This window comes from Plecotus auritus (genome assembly GCF_963455305.1).
Source record: "Plecotus auritus genome assembly, chromosome: 2".
NCBI lineage: Eukaryota > Metazoa > Chordata > Mammalia > Chiroptera > Vespertilionidae > Plecotus > Plecotus auritus.
Window position 1 is genome coordinate 25,304,919 of NC_137771.1, and position 25,598 is coordinate 25,330,516.

The following is a 25,598-nucleotide window of genomic DNA, read 5'->3' on the forward strand; positions in this document are numbered from 1 at the left end:
TGGAAACAGAGGAGGGGTGGGGTCTCTATGGTGACCTGACTGGGGTCTCTACTGGGAAATGCTTCAGGAGGGAGCCTAAGTCCCGCGCCCCCAGGGAAGTTCCCAGCCCAGGCCGCGTCTAGTTCCGCCTTTTACCTCTGCGGCTCCCGGCAACGGCGGCAGCGACAGCTTCTCCTCTCCCCAGCGGCACCATGATTGCCCCCACCTTCCCGAACGTCACTTCCGCTTCCGCTTCCCGGAGGAAGGAGGAGAGCCGGGTTTCGCCTCTCCCTGGCGCTGCTGGTTGGTGTAGCGTGTGTGGGGGCTGAGCTCGAGCCTCCAATTGGCGAGCGGGAGGGGCGGGGCGCCTGGCGACGTAGCCGGACGGTGAGCCGGTCCCGCGCGGGGAAGTGCGCGCCGTGTCAGTCGAGGCGTCTCTCCCGCGACACCAGTTGCAGGGAAAGGGGATTGAGCCCCTACAGACACCAATCCAAAACAGCTTCGGTCCAGCTTATGCTGCTGTCTTCGCCATGGCAGCCACCACCGCCACAGAAAGGACCACAGTTAGGTATCCGAATTCCGACAGGGGGAGCATGGAAGGCTGTGGCACTCCCGCCATTTCTCTCTGTGGCCCCAGCTTCTCATCACCCAGCAAAGTTAATGAACATAAGCCGGAGGGTCCGAGAAAGGAAGATTGAACCTAAAGGGCGGACTAGGGAGTATTGCAAGCCCAGCCAGAGCACGCCGCCGCCTCTTCCCCCGCGCGTACACTCTCACAGAAGCGCACGCAGGTCGCTCACTCCTGCCCAGCGGTCTGTCCAACTTTTTCCCAGGCTGAGGATTGTGGGCTCCCAACTGTACTCACGCCGGGGCCAGTCAGCGCCACCTACTGGCCATTCCCTTTCTTTAACGGTTCACATTGTCATGCTACTGGCTGGTACCCACTAGTTAAAACACATTTTACACTGCCAAGTAGTGGTGTGTCAGGGCCCAAGAAGCAATTTTGATTATGACGTCATTATGCTCTAGTGTTTTCTAAATCCCTGGGAGATCTAGCTGTTAGAACATCCCAGCAGCCAACACCTGTTTTTCCCTTAAGCTACTTGTATGGAATATTCAAAGTGCAACAACTCCCAGAGACTAGAACAGCAGTAAAGGGGTTCAGGCCATGCCTGTACCATCTCTTGCTTGAAAAATGTGAATAGTGACTGTACCCACCAGATGCCAGGCAAATATCTCTTTGGCCCCTGACCAGCCGCCCAATGCTTAAGCTGCAAAAGTCCAGCTGCAGAAAACTGCCATCTCTTAAGAAATAAAAACACAAACAACCACTGTTAAAAATACATTTATCGTTAAAATATATTACACATATGAGAGAGGGGATGCATCAAATACAGTTTGGAGAATTTGCTGGCCCAGAAAGTCCCACTTGTTTAACCAGAACACCAATTTCTTCCGTATTTTCATTTTCAAGCCACTGTACTGACCTCAGTGGCTAAGTGGCCAGCCCCAGAGGTGTTGCACCACATCTGAGCAGGAAAAGGAATAGGTTTTGCATCTGCATATACACATGTCCTCAGAGTGCTAGAAGCATCTGGGGTGGCTATAGCCTATTTACCCTGCATTCTTGTTGTCCAAATCGACTTATTCTTTCAGTTCCAAAGTGTGTTCAATATTTGATAATGGGAGCTCACCCCAGGTGACAGGGAAGGCACTGACTATGCCCTGGAGACAGGCTGAGTGAGCACAAGTACAGTTATTTAAACATTAAAAAAAAATAGAGCCCTGACCAGTTGGGCATTGTCCTGGGCACCAAAAGGTTTCTGGTTCCATCTCTGGCACATGCCCAGGTTGGGGGCTCGATCCCTGGGGGATGCGGGGGAGGGGAAGGGAATCAGGCAGAAGGCAGCCTATCAATGTTTCTCTCCCTCTCCTCCCTGTCTCTCTAAAAAACCCATTTTTTTAAAAAAATAATCTGTGTTAAATTAACTAAAGTTGAACATTGAATGTCAGTTTTATTGTGGATTTCTCTCATGTCCTCACAACTCACAGCAGCACTAAGTGTGATAGCCATGGTGGGGGGAAATGGCCTGGGCTCAGGAAACTGGCAGTTGCCACTCGAGTTTCCAAGTGGCCTCACATCCTCCTAAGGCCACTCTCGAACGGAAACAGGTGAGATTGGTAATTGGATGCTTCAGGTAAAATAGGAGAAGAGACAGAGGCTCAGGGTCAGTTGCAGAGGAACTGGTGAATAAATTCTTGAGCCTTCTTCTCTGCCATTTCAAGCTTCTGTTGACCAGCTGGGTTTCGAAGCAGTAAGCTGCCAAATATGCTAGCTGCATGAAAAACACAGAAAACACATGATTCAGCAAAAGAAGGTACTAATTTTCTTTGTGTTATTATGAGTGGGGAAGGGTCCCCAAAAGCAAATTTTCTGCTTTAAGACCTATTTGAGGGTAAACTTTGCCCAGAGCTTGAGATTTTAGTTTTATTAGTGGACTTGGGACCTTCCACAACCACATTTCTTATAACAAGTCTCTCAGTTTGCAGAGATGCTTTCCACAGACACTTGGCTACTTACCTAGAATATTCTCATCCAAATTATTTTTTTCTGAATTTTTCAGCAACTGTCGCAAAAACGCCAGCAAGTAGTGGAAGACATTTTTGTGGAATGTGGGGAGAGTAGAAATGACCTGAAAGAGGCAGAATTGGGATTTGCCTTTTTATTCATTCAATTAAGTGTCTGCTATATTCCAGGAATTGAGTACATGATCCAAGTACATGAATAAGACTGTGCACAGAAAACCTTGACCACTTACCATTTGGCACAAGTGCCAAAAGAGAAGCACAGATAAAAAAAGAGAGAAAGAAGCACAAATCAAGTACTACATGGATTTAGAGGTCAAACTTCTAATTATGTGCTCTCCAAAGACTTAAGGAAATAGAAGACATAGGTCTTGAATATAAGACAAGATTGGACTTGCAGAGGTAAGGACTAGGGTATTTAGGACTAAAGAAAGTATAAAAAAGGACAAGAGAAGGAAAACAGTGAGATAAGGAGAGAGAGCACTTTGTGAGAAGTCATTGTTGGCAGGAGCATAACTGAACAGGTGCTAAGCTGGAAGGGATCAGGCTAGAATTATCAATAAGTAATCCATCTATCTGCACATGAGAATCGGTTAGGAAGCTTGTACAAAGTAGATTCCAAAAGAGATTTTGATTCAGTGAATGTGGGATGAGGCTCTAGGACCTGCATTATTAGCAGGTTTTCTAGATGATTCTGTTATATATGTGAGCAACTAGAGATCATAGAAAGTCTTGAATGTTTAAGAAAATTATTCATTGGCAACAGAAAGCCAAGTATGGTCTTTGACCAACAGTAACACGATGAGAGCTTTAGAACACAACCTAATGGCAGTACACAAAACAGATCAGCAGAGGGAGAGCCTGAATGCAGGGCCTTGCACCAAGGAAAGTGGAAGGAGAATGGAAGAAAAAAGATGGGTGATAGATCAAGGGGACTGGGCATGTGGGAGGTGAGAAGTGGAGGAGTCAGAAATGACTCAGGTTTCTGGGTTGAGTCACTACAATTAAGTGTGATGCCATTAAAAGAAAAAAAGGGAGGAGAGGAAAAACAGGTTTGGGAAGGAAAGATACAGGTGAGTTTCTAAGATATTGCATGTGAGGGGCTGTGACTGCTCTGTTCCCTCAGGCCCCGGGAGGTCTGGGGCTACAGCATGTGTATGCTGATACTCAGTGCTTCCCCTCACCTGTTTACTTGCTGTGTAGTTGCCAGAACACTCCAAGCAGTTATGGTAAGCGCTGTAGCAGATGACGGGCTCTGGCAGGCTCTCCAGGAAAAGCAGCAAGGCTTCGGCTACGGAATGATTGCTAAGGGCTTTTGGCCCATCGTTAAGGAACGGGTGATGCTGCTGCCCATGGTTAGGAAAAGGCCCAGGACCGAGCACATGCCAGAAGTGCTACCTGCCTGCTAGCTCGAAGGAGCCAAGCTGTATGTCAGCTTAGTTGGGCCCTTCTTAGTTCCTACTATATTGGTTGCTTTAAATTGTAAACTTTAAGTAAGAAAAACATGTTCGCTGAGGGCACAATATCTGATTTTGAGCCTTAAAATATTATTTCCTTTTTCTCACCTCTCTTACACACACACACACACACACACACAAAGGATACAGAGGGTATCAAGGTTATCAATCATTCCAGTATCCAAACAGTCCCTGATTTGCTCAAATTCCAACCTTCGGCCTGGCAGTTGAAACAGATCTTCCTGCAAAAGGGAAGAAAGTCACAAAGTAATTATCAGAAAATCAGCAATGAATTCCTGACCTAGAAATACATATAATTTCCAGCAGAGAACAAAAAGAAGCATGTAGTGAGGCCTCTGAGTCACCCTGGTAGACAACCTGATTTAGGCTGGTGCAGGCTTTCCCAGGCAGGCTCCCACAACAGGTCTTTAGAGTGAGTGATAAGACATCTTTTATAAAACTATGGGTAGAGCTATGATATACAACAGTAAGATCCAACATAAGGGAAACTTAAAAGCAGCTATGTTTCCTGCAGTGTTATAGAGCGATTTAACCAGAAAAGAAAATTATGAAGAAATTATATCATTTATAAGATGAAGAAAACTAACAGGCAGTTCAGTGCTTTATGAAAACAAGATTATGGCAATAAAGGTATTTCCAGTAGTCCCAGGGGACTTTATATTCCTTTGTTTTATAAAATGACAATGCCATCTAACTGTTCATAATAACCATATTACATGTATTGCTCAAAAGTTACACTTCTCTACAGAGAAGGTAGAAGAGCATGGTATGTAAGAAAGTGACTTCTGTTCAGTCGGGGTGGCTCAGTGATTGTGCATCCACCTATGAACCAGGAGGTCACAGTTCAGTTCCTAGTCAGGGCTTATGCCAGGGTTGCAGGCTTGATTCCCGGTGGGGAGTATGCAAGGGGGAGCTGATCAATGATTCTCTCTCATTATTAATGTTTCTATTTCTCTCTCCCTTCTTCTCTGAAATCAATAATATATTGTTTTAAAAAGGAAAAAAAAAAAAGAATGTGACTTCTCTAGCCAGACTCCCTGGGTTCAAATCCCAATCCTGCCCATTAATCAGCTTTGGGACCTTCACCAAGTTATTTACCTTTCTGAGAACTAAATGAGGCAATACTATAAAACACTTAGAACAATATTTGGTACATTGTAACACTCAATGTGAAATAAAAAAAATGAAAAGAGAATATCGTAAGAATGTATGTTGCTTGGTCTCCCTGCGACCTATATAAATGAGTCAGTGAAACTGGCTAATCTGATCTCAATGAAGGTTGCCCAAGTCACTCTAGAAATCAGGCCTCCTGACTCACATAACCTGGAAATTCCTCCTGCCTCTATTTGGCTTGTCTACAAGTTAGTACATCCCATTCCCAGAAGCTGGGGAGAGTTCCTCAAAAGGATACCTGGCTGAGAGCTTGAGAAGGCTCCAGATGGCTTTCTACAGGGGTGACCCGAGGCCAGGGGAGGGAACATGCAGTGCTGGGAAGGGCATCCCGTGCAAGGCTGCTTCCCTTGGGGGTAACCAAGTGTTCCATGTCATACCATGGTTCCCCAAGGGTGTGAAACATGAACCTATTTATCCGTCATTCACGCCCTGAGGGAAAAACAGCTTTCCACTGGTTCTCTGGATTAAAAGCTGCTTACAACTGGGGTTGATGCTCTTTCTCAGGGCAGCCTGGCCTCCATAGGTCTGACTGTGGAAGCACCACCCACCTCCTGGGCAGCATTTCGGTGCAGGAAGTCAACCATCACCCAGAGCTCTTTGGGGATTTCCATGGGGTTCTCCAACTGGCTGCCATCATCTTCAGTCCAGAGTGGCATCAGAGTCTGAAAAGAAATAAAAAGCCTCAGAAGCCCCACCAAGAGAACTTATGCTATGCTGGCTTAGGAAAACACAGGATGTGGGGACAGCAAACCCATGGGAGAAGGGGGACATTTCAATGCCCTTAAGCAAGCATTCCATAGTCAGAAATGAAATCAGGTGGCACAAAGTACAAAGGTGATTTTTTAGAATTGGGAATGCATTATAGTAAGAAGTGTCCATGAATTGTGTAACAATGTGCATCAACGTCTTAGAAAAAAATCCTGCCTATAGCATTTCACTGTCAGAGCTAGAAAGACACTGTGGTCCAGGGAAAAAGGACACAGACTTGAGAGTCCAAAAACCCGGATGCAAGGTCCAGGTCCATTGCTAACTTGCCATGTGACCTGTGACAAATCAATCTCCTTATGAAGCCTCAGTTTTCATCTGTACAATAGAGGATGGTGTCCAAGAGTACCTAGATTTAAAAATGCATGGGTGGGAGGAGCATATGCATTACTATAAATCTGCTCCAAACTAGTTGCCTTGTATAAGAATTGTCTCCATAGGAACCTCTGAGGTCTCAGAAAATTTAGTTTGGGATGATACATTACCAAACGATGATTAAAAAATAAGAGAAAAGAAGTAAATAGAAAATAAGAAAATGAACATGGGCCAGGGAACCTTCATTATCATCATATCCATGGCTGAGTTTCTCTAATGCACTGTGTATGAAAGACTGAAAAACATGGCCACAACGTTTTGTAGCTTTTTCTATCAAGTGGTAGAGTCTCTTCCTGCCCTTGGAATCTGGGCTGACTTCACAATTTGCCACCATCTGATTGCTACTGCACAGGTGAGCCTAGGCGAGATCAGCAGAAGAGGTACACAGGAAACTCACAGAAGCAGGAGGAGCAATAATTGGTTGCTTTCAACCATTAAAAGTTCAGGGTGGTTTGTTACACAGCAATACTGTGCATAACTGATACAATAAGCCAGCTCTAGGGAGGCTGAAGAAGTCTCAGATCCCTGGGGATACCCTGTTTGACTGACGTGGCTGCTGCACAGTACTAGATGTTTCCCTGTGGCACATAACTCACCAGCTTTCTAACAGTTTCAAGCGGCAGGTCAGAAATCGGCTCTCTCATGTAGCACAGTGTATGAATGGGAGATCCGAAACAGCTGGGCACATAGTTCCCAGACACAGACAAAAAGTAATCCTTTCCCCTGTCCAAGTGCAAGACAAGAATGTCCTCAATTTTGTCTTCACCAGAATTGAGCTTTGTAGCCATGGTCTTAGTTACAAATATTTCCAATTCAATCTCAATGGCCGAATCTGAAGAAAAAAATTAAAAAGTAATGTTGGCTGGTGGGAGGCCAAGAGAAAGGGGGGGAAAAAAGATGGAAAGGGAGGAGAGTCAACCAGGCCTAAAGGGTTAAGGAAGGAAAATAAGAGGAAATAAGAGCCAACCAAGTATTTATGTGCTCAGCACTCAGGAGACACACGAACAGAGTTGACAGTCCAAGTGGGAATACGAAAACAACAAACAAAAACGTGAATAGGCAACTACTACGAAATTAAGTTCTAAGTAGCACAGCTTAAACTAGTAATTACTAATCACTAAGAAGGCATGGATCGAAGAGCTTACCCTGAGCAAGGTCAGATAAAGACACCTGATCGAGTAGAAAATACAATGAAACTATCACCCTGTGAATTGTCCACAAAACAGGCTTAATCCCTCTGCCACACAGCACAACATAGAGTGCAAAGGAGAAGTTAGGGGAGAGATATGCGTGGTACATTCCAGAGCCAGATATAATTTTTGGGTTACCACCCCATTATCTTTCCCTACAAGAGCAAGTGGGAGTTGATTATGGTGAGGCAGACAGTAAAAATGATTCTTTTTGTTTGTTTGTTGTAGTCCTCACCCAAGAATATGTTTTTATTGATGAGAGAGAGAAAGAGAAACATCCATTGGTTGCCCCCCATACACACTCCAACCGGAATCAAACCTAGGTATGTGCTCGGACCAGGAAACAAACCCACAACCTTTTGGTGTACAGGACAACGCTTCAACCAACTGAGCCACTGGCAAAGGTTAAAAATGGTTCTTTTAACAGCAGCAGCTGCTTCACAGCAATCTTAGGTTTTCTCTTTCTGTGAAATTATGTAACAAATACATGATTGAGAATGCTTCTGAAGCTGAACTCACACTCCTTACTATTTTATATTTTATTTGTAGATGATTCATCCATAGGACTTTTTAAAAGTTTCAAACAGACAACAAAACACTCAGAAACAAAAAGCTTATTACAGGAAAATGAGCAAAGATAGGGTAGAGTGTACCCCAAATCAGTAACCAGGGACCTGGAACAGAGGCCTTACCTGGCAGGAGGAACCCTTTGCTGGGGTTGGCGTTCAGCCACGGCTTACAGTAAGACTCTTCATCAGGCTTGTTGATGAATTCAAACTGACAGGGTACTTGTCCATTATGAATTGTAAAGGATTCCACTTGCAATTGCATGTACTTCACATTCTGAAAACAGAACTGGGAACAAACCCGGAACCCATCAGACCAATGTCCTCTTCTTGGCAACCTGTCCAGACACCCAACTGGGCACTCCTTGCCCTTTCTGGAAAGAAAATGAAGGACCAGCCCTAGCTGGTTTGACTCAGTGGATAGAGAGTCGGACTGAAGGGTCCCAGATCAATTCCAGTCAAGAACACATGCCACGCCAAAACCGGTTTGGCTCAGTGGATAGAGCGTCGGCCTGCGGACTCAAGGGTCCCAGGTTCCATTCCGGTCAAGGGCATGTACCTTGGTTGCGGGCACATCCCCAGTAGGGGGCGTGCAAGAGGCAGCTGATCGATGTTTCTCTCATCGATGTTTCTAACTCTCTATCCCTCTCCCTTCCTCTCTTCCTCTCTGTAAAAAATCAATAAAATATATTTAAAAAAAAAAAAAGAACACATGCTGGGGTTGTGGGCTCGATCCCCAGTATAGGGGGTGTAGGAGGCAGCCAATCAATGAGTCTCTCTCATCATTGATGTTTCTCTCTCTCCCTCTCCCTTCCTCTAAAAAAAGAAAGAAGGACCACCTCTTTCAAATCATGTTTCTTCTCTACGTATTTACCTGGGAGGCCACAGCTACCGCTAAAGACCAATTGTGTTTAACCCAGAAACCCAAAAACTCAAAGAAAGCATGTTGTTTTATAAATAAATTTCCTGAAGGAATCAACATTTACATCTTCTATACCCAAACAAACTCAAGACCAAACTTATCTTTCCAAGTGGCTGGACATCTAAGGTATTAAAAATACTCTCACCATAAATACCCATTTGACTGACTTCTTGGTATTGTCAATTCTGAATGATCTATGCTGTGGCTCTTTCATGAAAAATCTTTAACCCTAACTTGACTTCTCCCACTGACCACTGCTTTTCTATACTGCCTTCCCTACCATTAACTCAAGCATACCCAAGAAATTCGGACTCAGTTTGATCTCAAAGCAACACATCAGTAGGAAGACAAACCCAATGCAAGAATACACACCAGTTATATTAAAATTTACAAAAACAAAACACATTTTGGATCACCTTTGCCATTATTTAACTCACAGATGGCTCATGCGTAGGTGAAATCTATGAGCCACAAATGGTTAAAGGCTTCTGGTTTAGAAGATAGGAGATGAACATGATATAAACCAACAACCCCTTTCTTCTCAGCTAGCATCAGCAGCCTCACTTTATCTAGAAGTAGCCTATAAAGAAAGACTAGAGTTCAGTAGTCCGATGGGTACCTCCTGGGATTCTGAGCCCTCATAGATGAAATTTAAGCTCTATGAAGAGAAGATGCTGATATTCTTTCTTGTTTTGTTTTGTTAATCCTCACTCAAGGATATTTTTCCATTGATTTTTAGAGAGTGGAAAGGAGGGGGAGAGACAGAGAGAGAGAAGCATCTCTGTGAAAGAGACACATTGAGCTCTACCCGGTTTGGCTCAGTGGATAGAGCGTCAGCCTGTGGACTGAAGGGTCCCAGGTTCAATTCCAGTCAAGGGCATGTCCCTTGGTTGCGGGCACATCCCCAGGAGGGGGTGTGCAGGAGGCAGCTGATCGATGTTTCTAACTCTCTATCCCTCTCGCTTCCTCTCTGTAAAAAAATCAATAAAATATATTAAAAAAACAAAGAGACACATTGATTGGTTTCAAGGTCTGAGGCACATACCCTTGATCAGAATCAAATTTGGAACCCACCTGGGCCCACCCTTCAGTTTGTAGGCCAACACTCTATCCACAGATCCAAACCAGCCAGGGCTGATGCTGATATTCTTTTTTTATATATATAATATATATATTTTCATTGATTTCAGAGAGGAAGGAAGAGGGAGAGAGAGAGAGAAATATCAATGATGAGAGAGAATCATTGATGGGCTGCCTCCTGCACACCCCCTACTGGGGATCCAGCCCGAAACCCAGGCATGCGCCCCCGGCCAGAATTGAACCCGGGAAGCCGACGCTCTATCCACTGAGCCAAACCAGCTGGGCCAATGCTGATATTCTTAACAGTCCTTCCTACCTCCAGCCTGGAGAGGGACACAGAAGGAATGTTGGCATTTTCCATCTTGTCCAAGGATCGAACAATCTCCTCCAGAGCCTTCCGGTAAAGCTCCTCATTTTTAACCCTCACCTGGAAGGAAACATCAGAGGCTGAGTGCCAAGGCTCCTGCCCATTTCCTCTTTTTCAGTTTACAGGACATTCCTGGCGGCATTGGGAAACAGCAATACAGAAAGTGGAGACTAAATAGAGTTAATTAATTAACAAAGATCCCAATCAACAACAGACATAGAAGGGTCGCCCAGAGGCAAAGCCTGTGGAGTCAACTGCTTCCTTGTTAGCAGAAAGAGGATGCAGAGTGAAAGCCTGGTCGGCAGTTCTACCAGGTCTCAGGACCAGGGCAGAGGGATGCTCAGTGCTTCGCTCTACTTGGCTTGCTGCTGCCAAAAGGCCTGCAGTAAGAAACCTCTCTAGAGCTTTGATTTAAAGCAGCATTTCTTTAAAAAGCACTTCTCAAGCTTTTTTAAACTAACTGCTCCATCAGACAAGATTTTGTCAGGTTTTCCCTTCTGTATTTTGAATTATAAACACAATTTTGTCACTTTCCAATAATAAAACTTTAATTATAATATTCATTAGACTTTTTTTCAAACCACCCACACCCTCATGGATTGCGATATGCTTCTACCTGGACCCTTGAGAACTGATAAAATAAACACTGAAGTCACTGAAGAAGAGATACAAATAGGGAATAAATGAAAAGATGTTCAACTTCACTAGTAATCAGGGAAATGTAATCTAAAATAATGAAATATCTTTTTATTTTGGCTCACTGTGTTGGTAGAAATTTAAAAGATTGATAAAACACAATATTAGCCAGGGTTTGAGAAAATAAGCTCATACATGGTTGGCAGAAGTGTAAAATGGTAAAAACTGCTGGGAGGATAATTTAGCAAAATTTAATAAATTTAAAATACATTTTTCATTGAACCATTAATATAACCCCTAGGAATTTCATTCTATAGAAATACACTGGTACACAAAGATATATGAAGGGTGGTTACCATAGCACTGTATACAATAGCAAAACTTTGGAAACTAATGATCATCAACATATACACTGTGGCATATTTTGAAACCTTTAAAAATAATGAGGGAGCTCTGCCTTTAGTGTCATGTAAAAGTCTTCTGAGACACAGTCAGTGGGGAAAAATAAGTTCTCAGAATAATATGCATAATATGATCTCTTTTACAAAAAGGAAAACCTTCCTCTGGAAAAATTCCCTGTGATACATAGAGAATGCTGACACACATTTGTAAATGCATGGAGAAAGGTCTGGAGAGATTCAGTCCAAAAAGTAAAGAGGAACTTTCATGAATGTAGAAACATACAGTGGTGTATGTCAAAGCAATTATGAATTAAATTGAAATTAAAACAATTTTCAAAGGAGCTTCATCATACTCAAGGGAAGAGGAGGACACCAGAACGAAAAAAGTAGTCTTGGTTGTGAGAGCCTGTTATTCCCCACGGAATGATGACAACGGGCGCAGCTGCCCACCTACCCCAATGTCAAACTCCGAGCTGACAGGCTTGTGGTCACTGGTCTTCAGGGCCATGTGGCTCTGGTAACTCAGCTGAGTAATGTTCTTCCCTTTCCAGAGGATCCGGTCACACCAGGCAGGAGCACGACACTTCTCACTGAAATGCAAAGTCCACACTGGGGCCTCACAGGCACAGCAGTACCCACTGCCTGGCTAGCCCCTGGCTCAGCTGGGGGATGACTGGGTGGAGCCGTCCAGTCCTCAAAGCCCAGTGATCTGAGAGGTCAGGAGCGATTTGGGCTCACGAAGATATAACATGTATCCTGTGTATCATCCAAAACACCGTTCAGAAAATTCCCTGCTTTCTGGCCTCCTATGGGGATGAGGTGAGAGTCAAAAGGCAATCTGACAGTAAGTACTCTATGGTTCTTAAAAGATGGTAGTTAAAACAGGCTTTGAGTTACTGCTGCCTGGGTTCAAATCCTGGCTCTACACTTGCCTGCTTGGGAGGCTCTTTAATTTTTTAATGCCTCAGTTCCCTGACCCATAAAATGAGAATAACAAAATCATACCTATTTCGACAGGTTGTTGAGAAGATTAAAGGAGATAATACAAGTAAAATGCATTGAATAGGGCATGGCATACCATAGGCACTAATAAAATATATGAACTACTATGCAATGACCAAGTACAACCTAAGTTAGTTGGAATCATCTTATGCCCCTAAGAATAACTTAAAAGTAAATCAGTCACAAGAATTATTAAGGAACAAAGGCTAAAGCAGTCAAATAGAAAACAAGGAGGAAGGCAGGCTGCTTAATGAGCAGATATTGAGAGAAAATGTTTAACCAGAGTACAAAACATGGAGAAAAGTCACAGTAAATCTATCTACTCCTTTAGGCCCGTGAGGGCAAGTGCTTCCCTAAATTTCTGGGTTTTCGTTTGCTTGACCTCCTGAAGCAACCTCTGACCTACCTGGTATCCCACTCGTCGGAGCCAGTATCGTATTTATAGGTAGGCTGGAACGTGAGTTCGCCTTCTGTGAAGCCTTCAAAGACAGCCTTTGCAGCCACCTGAGCTTTCAGCTATACAAAAGGATGGAAGAAAAAGAAAATCTCAGAATAAAAAGTTCAAGCCTTGAATTAGCAGATATCAATTTGAAATCTGAACCCTAATTCAAAAGGAAAGGCCCATGAAAAAGCTATTCTGGAAGGTTATTTTTGTTTGTTTGTTTTACTCCCCCCCCGCCCCTTTTTATTGACTTTATTGGGGTGACACTGGTTAACAAAATTACACAGGTTTCAGGTGCACAATTCCACAACACATCAGCTGTGCACCGTATGTAAGATCTTCAATCAACTAACTTCTAGGAAGAGGAGCAAGCAAGCTATTGTTTCCTTTGACTGTTATATAGTTTTTAAGGTGCTTTTATAAGAGTTACTGCATCCAGGGAGCCTGAGTACCATCTTACTGACACGTCCGTAGGAAGATTAGGTACCAACAGACAGAGCTCTTCCTTTTTAGGTATCAAATGCTTCGTCTGTGTAGCACAGTTGTTTTAATGACACAGAGAGACAAAACTGCCTATAAAAGAGTCTCTGGAAAGATACAGTCCAAAAAGCAAAGGGAAACTTCCATGTATGTAGAAACATATAGTAGAAATATACCAAGCCAATTATGGTTTAAATTTAAAAATCACTTAAAACAAACAAGCACTTTCAAAAGAAGCTTGTCCAGTTAGTTATATGAAATGAAGGAAGCTGTGTGCCTTGATTTCTCCAACTGTAAATTCTGAACTTAGAATCTGCTTCACAGGATTGTTGGAAAAATGAACTGTCAACTTAGAACAGTGCCTGACACATTATAATAGCTAGCATCCTTCTTTTTTTTTTTTGCAAGGCAAACATATTTACTTCTACGCAGAAGGGTGCACACACATGATCTGGAAGCGCGTGCACACCAAGCAGGCAGTCTGCTCGGATTTATAATCCCTTACGCACGTGACCTGTCCTTTGCTCTTGATTGGAGCTCAGGTGCACAGTCTTTCGTGATCAGCTAATTCAAAGGGAGGGGTTGGCCTTTGCGGTTTCAAGATGGCAGCCCCCAGGGGAGCTGCAAGCCATGCGGCCAACATGGAGGCTGCCAAGTCACGCAGTCCAAAATGGCGGCTGTCTAAACTGTTCTTTGACAGAAAAGATTACTTGTTTATTCTCACAATTCCCCCCTTTTCTTTATTTAAACTCTTTTCTTCAAACTCGGCTGACATCCATTGACTTTCCTGCTTTGCAGCGTCTAGGAGGAGACTAATTTGCTGTTTGGTCAATGCGGTTTCAATTAACCCTTGGATAAGACATGGAATGATGTGACATCCCATCACTGTAGCTCCTAATCCAAGGGGTGAAGTGAACACCATTGCTCTAGTGAACCAGAGAAAGGACCTCGATCTCAGGCTCCAGCTCACTGATCACTAAAACTGCCAGTGCCTTAGGCTCAGTGATGGTCCGTCTGCTGTGTTGTCAGGGATGAATGCACAGCACTGGCCCCAACATTACATATCTTCCTCCTTCTTCTGCCTGTTCTCCCAGGTCACCCTGCTGCTGGCATCTAGCTCGTCACTATCCCTTTAACTGCGTCTCGAGTGTAGTTAACAAGCCTTTGCTGGTTCTAGAAAATATAACTAATCCACCACATTCTTGTTCACAGTGGGCCACCAACACAGGACAGACTCAAACCCTGCAGCAATCTGATTTCTAGTCTTAAACTCCTTGGCACTCCTCCTGGAACCCCAATATGTGTATATGGGGATCAAAGGAACCCCCTAGACTCTCTTTCCTCTTCCTAGTCTGTCTGTCCATTGAAAAAGGTTTACAATATGCCAACGTAAGAGGGATAGCCAATTGTATCAGAGCGCAAGGTCCACTCCATTTTCTGGGCAAGGCCACAAGTCAGGGTCCCCCATGACACCACCAGACATCAGCACAGGGTACCGACAGTGCAGCACGATGGGCTTCTGAGGATACTGGGCCATTTACGCATCCGGATACATTCCTCATAAACTCTGAGCACTGTTCCCCTCCGTGAGAGGCACGAGGTATAGTTTACGTCGGAGGACGAGCCAGATTGTTGTCTTAGCTCTTTACCTCTGTTGAATGGGAACAACAGGGCGAGAGTCTTACAGGAAGTGTTTCCCCAGATGGTATCCTCCTGGTACAAGACAAGCACACATTCCATCCTGTTACTGTCTGAGGTCCAAGCAAATGGGAATGGGACCACTTGGGCCTCTAGCCTTCCTGCCACGCAAGCGTAACAGTCGCTTTTATTCAGGGCGTGAACAGAATATTTAATCCATTCCACCGAGGTATTCGTTCCCTTGTATCCTACTTCTATTTGCATAGTGGTGGCAGTGGCCTTGGCCCGCAGTGGTCGGCAAACTCATTAGTCAACAGAGCCAACTATCAACACTACAACGATTGAAATTTCTTTTGAGAGCCAAATTTTTTAAACTTAAACTTCTTCTAACACCACTTCTTCAAAATAGACTCGCCCAGGCCATGGTATTTTGTGGAAGAGCCACACTCAAGGGGCCAAAGAGCCGCATGTGGCTCACAAGCCGCAGTTTGCCGACCACGGGCCTAGGGGATCTTATCTTATGACATCTACTCCTAAATCTAGTCCTAGCCAATCTTTTGACTAAAGGCTGAAATATGCAAGTCATTCAAGTTATCTATAACCAATAACTTAACTGGGTAAGCATGATCCAGATTATACACATTTCTCCAGCCCACATTGTAAGCCCCTGCAATTTGCCAGATTCCTTAAGCAAATAGAGCCCAGTACATGATGGTTATTAAGACAGCTCACAGTTTTTAGCATCACTTTCAAGGGGATATGTCCTGGTATGGCTGTTCAAGTTGAGGTGTGTCCACCCTTAACCCATGTGTGATGGGTCCAACCTCACTCTGCAGTCCAAACAGCAGTCTCTATAGTAAGCAATACAGGTAAGATCCTTCTCAGGAGGGTTCCAACTTGCCTCCCTTCCAAATCTTGATTAGAACAAACGTAGTCTTCTGGTCGATGGCGATAAACCAGAAACTCAAGAGGGCCTTGGGTCAGGAGGCCTTCTAACCTTGGCTCATGCATGAGGTCACCTGATTGCCACGGATCTTGCTTGGGCCCTTCCTGCGTTGCTGGCTGACTCTCGATCCCGAGCTTGTAGTCAGCCCAGGGGTAATGGCTGTCCCTCCTCACCGAGGCCACTGCAACTTGGCAGCGGGGTGCACCACCTCAGGAGAGGGGTCCATTTACCCTGTGGCAACAGACGGTATCCTGGACGAGCCCCCAAATTGTTAGAAATAAGGCAAGTCCCCCAAGTCAGGGGTTCTGGTAGAATACAAAACATACTTGGGAGCCAGGCAGCAAGGCAAACATATTTACTTCTTCGTAGAAGGGTGCACACACATGGTCTGGAAGCGTGTGCACCGCTAGCATCCTTCTTAGTGCACTAATTCTAGGAGCTCCTTCCAGGTCACACTCTCAGCAAGACATAAAACCACAGGTGCCCCTGCATCCCCGCCCCCTGCCCCCTGCTCCCTACCCCCAGCTGGGTGCTAAGTGAACTGGGGAAGAACTGTCAGCTCCAATGCAGGAGACAACAGTTGCCAAATTCCCCAAAAAGTGAATTCTTAATATAAACTAATAAAGAAAAAGCAACAGGAAATAAAACATTTAGGTATTAAGGTAAGCTGATGCTTCTTGAATGAGCATATATTGACCTTAAAACCATCTGGAAAGCAGAGAACACACAAAACAGCTACTATTACTTGAGGAAAGACCAGAAAAGAAAGCAAGAGGAGATGAGTATTAAACTCCCAGGGAAATTAGAATGCCTCAGTCCAGAATACAAAGGCAAGAACAGATAATTTAGAATAGAATAGAATAGAATAGAATAGAATAGAATAGACTGGATTAATGCTGAAATGGGTATTAAAGAAAATAAAAGTAAATTACCAAGGAAAACAGCTACAGAGAAAAAGATGGATTAATAAAGAGATTATTCTATAAAGAAAAATATATTTTTAAAAAAGATATAAAGTTGACAGTTTTTTTTTTTCCTGAAATTGATCTGCACTGGGGAGAAAAAGATAACTGAAAAATTTAGACTAATGAATACTAAGATTATTTAAAAGGGGACATAGACTAAAACGAAAAAGAACTTTAACATTCTGAACAATTCTGACCACTGGAACCGTTTTTCAGTCTACTGAGGAGTAGCCTAAAGAAGGAGAGAAACTGACTGCTCTTGTCCTGTGAAATGGCTAATGCTTTGAGACAGAAATGCTAACCCAAACAACGGCAGGAGAAAAGCAGGTTACAAGTGAAGAAAGCCATTCAGGAAAAAGAGTTGCCATTCACAATGGACAAGTGTGGGGAGGAGAAGGATAGTGGAACAGGAGACAAATTCAAAAGAATTAGAAAATAATTTTAAATAACCACGTATCTTATTTATGAGAAGTCTGGTACCCCTAGTCCCAACTTGAATGAATGAATGAATGAATGAGCACATACAAGGCAGAGAGACAGAGAAAGAGAACACTCCTGCTCCCAAGAGAAGAGAGACCAGGCACCTCAAGGGACAAGCCAATGGGGAGACAACTATGGACGATGGAAATGCAGATGAAAGACATGACTGGACATCAGCTGCTCAGGGAAACCTCCAAGCTGAGGAAGAAGAGGCTGAGAGTTGAGAAGCCAGGCTTTCCTGTGCCCTCACAGTGTGGGGACAGCGGCCTAGAGGGCACAGGTGGCCATCTGTACCTGGTCATAAGCATACAGGGTTTGAAAGTCCTTCTCTTCGATGAGCTTTTTCACTTTTTCCATATCCAACTCTTCTATCCTGTAGTTGAGGTCCCCCAGCCACAAGATCACACTGCAAGGACAGAGCACAAAGGTTGCAGGCGTTAGTAGGGACTTTACCCGTCTCATCACAGAAGGCCTCTGAGGCTCAGCCTGTTGGGAGCTGGGTAGGGAAATGATTCAGCTGCTCAGGAAATCTCTCTTGTCCTCTCATTTAATACCACGTCTACCATGCTGCTTACACAATTATCTTGGTCCAAGTTCATTATAAACTGCCTCGAGTTCTCCTTGACTCCTTTGTATTCTTGTATGGTTGGAAAGATAGTCTAATAGGATCTAAAAGCAAGACAATAATTCACTTCATTCTTGGGAAGAGGCAAAAAGATCAAGTTTGGGGAGTCATGCCAATCATCCAGGGACCCCAAACTAGATGATGCCATGATGTTGCCTCTGCCTCCATGCACACTCCAGTCCACAAAATACACCCTCAGCCTTTGTTTCTAGAGCTGAGTTACTCTGAAACAAAGCTCAACCTCTAATCTGGGCTTAACCACCACCATAGCATCGGTTGGCTCTTTTGGCACAGTGTGACAGATGTTTTACGACACCTGGTGCTTTGGGCAAAAAGATAATGGAATGTTCCTCAATGACACTGCACATCCATAAAGTCCGAGAAGCAACAACCAAGTCACGAGAGAATCTGCACAGCAGTACACACACCCCCAAATAAAAGCAGACAAACTGACATGCAAGTTGCAACCTCACAAACTAGGATGCTGCAGGCTTAGCAGAACGGAAGACAAACTGCCTGCTAGGTTCCCTAGAGAAGGAAAGCCATCCTGTCAGCTTCTAGGACACCAGTGAGCTCAAGACAGTTCCACCATGGCAGCAGGCAGGATGAGAGGCTGGACTCTGTACACTCCGTGGCAGACACCATGGCCCCAGCGGCTCTTCCTTTTATAAAAAAAGTGGCACAAGCTTCAAGTGTTACTTTCAAGTCAGAAATTCTAATATGCCTTGAATTTAGACATATAGGAAATTTTAGAGATAAATGAAATAAAAAGATAGACAAAAATTAGCACAAGATGCTCCAAGCAGCTGCAACTACAGCTTTATAAAGTTGAGGTATAAAAGACTAAGTGAAGGCAGACAAATGCAGTCCTTCTCAATGACATATGCTCCTGGGAAGAACAGACGCATAAAATCCTGAAACATACTTCTGAAGCCTGGCGTTGAGAGCTCGCTCTTTGGTTGCTTTCACGGTGGTGTTGTATCAAAGCAGACGCATATTAAAATACGTCTTACACATTTCCCAGGGACACATGATTTGAGAAGAATTCTAGAGGTCTGCCAGATGGGAAATCAGGAAACTAAACCTTTCCAAGGGACATGATCCGTGTGTAACCGAGAGTTGGCTAGAGCCCCCACTCCAGCAGTGGGAAGCCTCCCCTTGTCACCTCCCTAACAAAACACCGGGCGTTGTGACCTGTGGGGGTAGAAGTCCAGACTCACTCGTGCTTGCTGATGGTGAGAGGGGGAAGGCTCGGGTCAACCTGACAAAACTGCATCCGAGAGCAAATGTCTTTATAGTCCTGGTTCCTCCTCTCGTACTCTTCTGTGTGGGCTGCCAAGTGCGAATTCACGACGCAGATGCTGGTATTGTGGAACTGGAACCTGATGGCCACTCCTCCTTTGTTACCCTACGAAGAGGAGCCCAGAGAAATCCAGTTTTGTCAGTTGTTTAATTATGTCAGTTGTTTAAACCCACAGACTTTCAAAATGTTTTCTCTTATCTAGTCTTCATTATTACCCTGTGAGGTAGTGAAGCAGTATTATTGTCTGCATTTTACAAGTAAGAAAACAAATCCAAGAAGGAAGAATGACTAGCCAGCCTGTGGCAAGCTGAATCCACATTCCATGAAATCCCAGGAAAGCCACATGCTCTCCCTTCTCCACAGGAGGCTGAGCTCTAGCAGTAGAATCTAAAAGCAGGACTTTAATGGCCTCAGGAAGGAGAGGAAATGGCAAATCTGCATCAGCATTCTTTCTTTTCCTCTGTGACCCAATATAGTTTCTGCAACCTGTTTCATGGATTAAATGGGAGGATAAACTAGAGACTCTAGTGTACAGTAAACAAGAGGATCCGTGCTAGTTGGGCAAATTAGCCAGCAATTCCCTAAAATACCATTTGTAAGTGGTCTGCTCAGTCCAGTCCTGCTGAGGATACAATTCATCTTCTAATACCAGCATCCTCACTGGGACAATGCATCAAGGTATCATAGAAGTGGGGTCAAAACCTTAGGGATCAGGCCCTCAGTGTGCCAAACATACCACCAAGGACTCACCATCCTCCCCATGATTCCTGTCCCCACGGTCTCGGCTTCCACTTCTGAGATGTGTGCTGCATGCTCCTGTTTGACATATAACAGCAGCATAATTCCAACCAGTCGGATGAACTTCACCTGGAAAACAGAGCCCAACATTCAAGTCACAGCATTAACCAGAAGTCGGAAACAGGAATAAAGATCCCAGAGGAGAAGTGGTCTCAAAGCTGGCTGAGAGTATTCATGTATCTCCTCCACACGAGGACCTAGGGTAATCAATCACGTATTCGACTCACTTAGCATGCTACGTGACAACTTAGCCTACAAGTGCCAAGAACTGCATCTTGGCCCTAACCGGTTTAGCTCAGTGGATAGAGCGTCGGCCTGCGGACTGAAAGGTCCCAGGTTCGATTCCGGTCAAGGGCATGTACCTTGGTTGCGGGCACATCCCCAGTAGGAGGCGTGCAGGAGGCAGCTGATCGATGTTTCTCTCTCATTGATGTTTCTAACTCTCTATCCCTCTCCCTTCCTCTCTGTAAAAAATCAATAAAATATATATTTAAAAAAAAAAAAAAAAAAAGAACTGCATCTTGCCCATCCACAGGTGCCTCTGCTGGAGGACCTGGAACTGAAAATAGCAGGATAATTAGGACTGGCTTGGGGAGAATGTGAGATACTGTCTTAGAATTTCCCTGTGTGGCAACCTAACATTCGAAGGTCCCTGACTCCTCTCTTACCTTTGCATACTTGGCATCTGGATGAAGACTCTCTGATACAGCTTTAAACCACTCTTCCTCCTTCGGGGTGTCATGGAAGAAAAAGGCCTCCTTACTCAGATCAAGCTCCTGGAACCTAGTAAGAGAAGCAAGAAGTAAGAAAGTAGAGAAAGGTAATGTACAAGATGACACATCCAAAGATTGATTTGGGTAGGTAAATCCTAGCTTTCTGGCTACACTGCAGGACCCTCAAGAGAAAAGAAAAACAAACACTCAGAGCCGAGGGTCAAAATGCTAAGGCACTTACCAGTGCTTTCACAGCCGCAGGCCATTTCCTCTTCATAGCCAGCCTGTGAAGTAGTTGGAAGCATCCTCATTTTATATCTGAGATCACGAGTTCACACAAGCACCAAGCGGCAAATGGGTTCAAACCTAGGTCTACATACATTCCAAATTCTAGGCCCTTTCCACTTTACCATACAGGCTTCTTTGCTTCCCCGACCCCATCAACAGTGCCCAGTATAGTGATAGGAGGATGGTAAGTGTGAAACAAAAAGAACTGACTGATGGGGCCTTTCTTTTTCTTTTTCTTCTTTTTTCTTAAGCTAACCTTCCTTCCCTGGCAAAAGATATTCTTTGCTTCATGACCAAAAGTGTTGAATGTCTAAGTAATGAAAATCGGTTTAAGGTGCAGTGATTTTAACAGAGGATTATACTAAAAATTCAATACTAGCATTTAAATGCCAAGCACATCACTTTAAGCGTGCCAGAAATGTGTTTAACTATGAAGAAGAGCGTCAAACAGAGAAGCAGCTGTTACTAAGCACATATTCTTCAATTCCTTCACCTGCTGTGAAGAGTCAGGTAACTAAGGGATGGGCAAAAGTAGGTTTACATCTGTGAGTACATAAAACAGTTTATTCTTGTATTATTATTTATTAATTGTTGTATTATTTTCCATAGAAACAACTGTAAACCTACTTTTGCCCACCCCATCTTCATGTCCCCATCCCTTCAGCTACAGCTATACATTTGAGAATGTAGAGGCGACTGGAAGAGAAACACTCACCCTACACAGTATACATCTGGGGCCTGGATACCATGACTTAGCCAAGGCTGGAGGCATTCTTTGGGGGACTGTCCATTCACATTGTATGTTCCCACAAAAAACCTGTCACCAAAGAAAATCAATCGGTCACTTAGGAGGACTATGGAGACAACAAGGGAAAGCATTTTAAGACATAAGAAAGGTCACATCTAACCTATACCAATGACTGCTGTCTGCTGTGATATTTGTTGCTTGTGTGATAACTTCAAACAGCGCAGGCGTACTCTAAACATTCCTACTTAGCTCTAACAGCCCTTAGAGAACTGTAATCCACAAGATAATTCTTTATCCTGCATACGCTTCAGAAATGAAAAGTACCTTGGTAATTACTTTCAGAAGGAAAGCAACAGCAGTACTCACCATAATTGACTATTTCTATCCCTAGAAGCAATGTTACTTTGTCTTATTGTCACAGTGCAACAATTTAAAAAGATCTAGCAGAATCATGCAACCTTGATTCATTTAACTTTCAGTAATCCTGTCTAAAAAGATTACCAAACACTAACTTCAATTTAAATGACTTTCTTCAAAGGCCCAGAACGACCAAGGGCAAGCTACGTTCCTTTTTTTTTGTATCCATATAGCTCTTCAAATATTTCTGTAACTATTTGCATGCTGTGTCACTCCCACTGCACTACACCCACCAGAGTGCCTGGCCCGAAAAGGCACAGAATAAACGCCTGCTAATGAAGAGTGAAAGGAATCACTCATTTTAGAAAATGAAGGAAGAGATCTGTAGTAGGATTTGCTTTCAAATCCAGGGTACTGGGGGTGGAGGTAAGTGCTTAAATTTCTGAGAGTTGAATGATTATTTTCCTTTGGAAACAGTCTAAGAGCCAGTCAGCTACCTGAAGTTCTGGATATAGGTATAATCCTCCTCTTTCTGCATCAGATGTGACTTCACCAGTGTTTCTCGTAGTCCAAACTTCTGCATCGACAAAATATGAGCTTTGTCTGAGACTGTGATAGTGGCCAAGCGAACCATGTCAGTAATTTCCGACTTGGATTTAGTCTGTCTAGAAAAAGACAAAAAAATTTGTTACCATATTTTGATGAGTCCTTCATGACATAAATTTAAAGCTAGAAGTTTCCACACAAGCATCTGAGTCACAGAAGGCAAAAGGAGGCTAAAGTAAAACTTATTTGCTAAAACAACACGACTTCTATGTGGAATTAAGTAAACATATATGTTGTGGATTATATAGTATATTGGTCCGGAGGGTTTCTGAAAATACATTCATAGACTCTCAGACCAGAAGGGGACCTAGAAGATATTGTAATCTAATCCCTTCATTTTTCAAATGGGAAAAAATGAGACCCAGCATCATTAATGATTCACGCAGCTGGATGGTGACAGAGTGCCTCACATAACAAGACTGTGAAACAATCCAGCCTTGGCCAGTGTGGCTTAGTTGGTTGGAGCATCATCCCATGCACCAAAAGGCTGTGGGTTCGACTCCCAGTCAGGGCACATACCTGGGTTGTGGGTTCGATTTGTGTAGTTTTAGTCATATTAAAAATTATTCAAATGCCAACTTTAAAATTAAACAAAATTTGATACTTACCTAACAGAATCATAATAACAGCTCCAGAAACTTTTGTTGAAAATCACTTAATGAATTAAGATCTATAAAGCACTTGAAGTAATTTCTGACACTAAATAAATGCCACTTACGTGTTTGATATTACTCTTGTCATGTACATACAGGGTGGGGTAAAAATAGGTTTACACTTGTGAGTACACATTATATTATCATTTATTAATCATTCTATTATTTTCCATACGAACAACTGTAAACCTACTTTTGCCCCACCCTATATTAACTAAGGCTATGTAAAAATGTATCTGTGGTACCAAGAAGGCTCAAAGGTGAATGGAGAATGACAGACCTGGGTTCACTTAAAGTTCAGGGTCTGTTCATTGCAGCTTAAGTGCAAAATTAAAATACTGACACAATAAAGTAGTTTTACTAGTATCTTGACCAGAAGACTCTGGCTATGATCAGTAAAGAGCGCTAGAGTACATACTAAATATAACAGCACATCAGAAAAAAAGGGGTAAATAAAAATGGGAAAAAGAAGACTCTTCAGAGTCAGCAAACTCCTGAAACAATGGGAGGGCGAAATCAAATGTTTCTAAATAATCTGCATTTCTAAGATAGATTTAGATGCCAGTTTCAAATCCTAGATCTGCTACTTGCTAGTTCTAGATCTTAGGTGAGTTTTATAATCTCTCTTCTCACCTGTTTCCTTAGCTGTAAGACAGAAAAATAATAGTACCTACTTCTCGGGTTAAAATAAGATAACTTGCCAAAACCAGTTTGGCTCAGTGGATAGAGCGTCGGCCTGCGGACTGAGGGGTCCCGGGTTCGATTCTGGTCAGGGGCATGTACCTTGGTTGCGGGCACATCCCCAGTGGGAGGTGTGCAGGAGGCGGCTGATCGATATTTCTCTCTCATCGATGTTTCTAGCTCTCTATCCCTCTCCCTTCCTCTCTGTAAAATATCAATGAAATATATTTTAAAAAAAAAATAAGATAACTTGTGTAACTATGTGGCATACACAGTAAGTGCTCAATAAATATCCAGCATTTCTTAGGCCAGCTACCCTGAGACAACTTACCTCATGTACAGGCATAGTTTCAGTTCTATAATGAAGAAAACCTCAGTCCTAAGAGGTAGCAGTGAAGGGAGAGCTGATTACCTTGTGAGCAAGTTTTCTGGTTTATCCTGACTCCGGGAGCTTTGGTCCACAAACAGGCCTTTCCCATTTGGCCTCAAATTGTCCAAGTTAGAACCACCTACGTGGCGGGAGAAAGAATTAAAACATAGTTACGTATACTCTCACATATACTTTAACTCACAGACCACAGTTTCTCAAATCATACTAGGCATTACTGGTAGTCCTCATGTTACTCAAAAACACAGGAAAGGCCTTTGTTGGTGTCTGGGTGATGTTCCCACAAAGCATATACCAAGAAGAAGAACAAAAGTATTTCATCCAGCTGTCTACTGCTGAAAACATAACACTCCTTTTTCTTGGAGACAGAGTGCACTACAGAATGAATAAAGCTATGATATCTGCAGACCTAAGTTCTATCACCAGCTCTTATTGTCCTTTGACTATTGGCAAGTCATCTAACCTCTCTGAACCTCAGTAACTTGGCCTGTGCTGCCCTCCTCACAGGTTTATTATAGGGATCAAATAATTGACATGTGAGTAAGCATTCTGAAACAACACAACATATTATCCTATCCTATATAATACAAGGGTAATATGCAAATTGACCGAACGGTGGAATGACCGGTTGCTATAAGCGCACTGATCACCAGAGGGCAGACGCTCAACGCAGGGGTTGCCCTTGGCTGGCAGGCTCCCATCACCAGATGGGGAATGGGGAACTGGGGGTGGGTGGCAGCAGGGGGTGGGGCCGGCTGCCAGCAGCCCGGGAAGATGGCCCTGATCACAGGCCAGGCCTAGGGACCTTACCGTGAATGAATTTTGTGCGCTGGGCCTCTCGTAAAATATAAGATCTTATTACCACTTACTGTGAGTGACACTTCAATTCCAAGGAGGAAAAAGGCAAGGGTTAGATATCTAAAACTGGAAAGGGCCTAAGTACCCTCGAGAATGAGAAGAGCTTGTC

The 25,598-nt window shown here is 43.6% G+C and overlaps 2 protein-coding genes across 3 annotated transcripts in view; both read right to left on the bottom strand.

Annotated features, from left to right (window-relative positions):
• The window catches only part of MTF1 (metal regulatory transcription factor 1), a 39,815-nt gene extending 39,585 nt beyond the window's left edge, over window positions 1–230 (bottom strand). For both annotated transcript variants that reach the window (XM_080657852.1, XM_080657851.1), the window contains exon 1: window positions 136–230. The gene's annotated coding sequence lies outside the window, so the exon portion shown is untranslated. The remainder of the gene's footprint in view (window positions 1–135) is intronic.
• A 1,078-nt stretch (window positions 231–1,308) lies between these two features.
• INPP5B (inositol polyphosphate-5-phosphatase B) overlaps window positions 1,309–25,598 on the bottom strand; it is a 56,062-nt gene continuing 31,772 nt past the window's right edge. Inside the window, 17 exon segments of the mRNA XM_080655419.1 lie at window positions 1,309–2,315; window positions 2,561–2,672; window positions 3,750–3,877; window positions 4,171–4,264; window positions 5,765–5,878; window positions 6,953–7,188; window positions 8,239–8,401; window positions 10,431–10,541; window positions 11,973–12,108; window positions 12,927–13,036; window positions 17,766–17,877; window positions 19,317–19,504; window positions 20,150–20,266; window positions 20,866–20,980; window positions 21,914–22,015; window positions 22,801–22,968; window positions 24,656–24,752. Coding sequence (XP_080511545.1) covers window positions 2,209–2,315; window positions 2,561–2,672; window positions 3,750–3,877; window positions 4,171–4,264; window positions 5,765–5,878; window positions 6,953–7,188; window positions 8,239–8,401; window positions 10,431–10,541; window positions 11,973–12,108; window positions 12,927–13,036; window positions 17,766–17,877; window positions 19,317–19,504; window positions 20,150–20,266; window positions 20,866–20,980; window positions 21,914–22,015; window positions 22,801–22,968; window positions 24,656–24,752 — 2,210 coding nt within the window. The 3' untranslated portion in view covers window positions 1,309–2,208.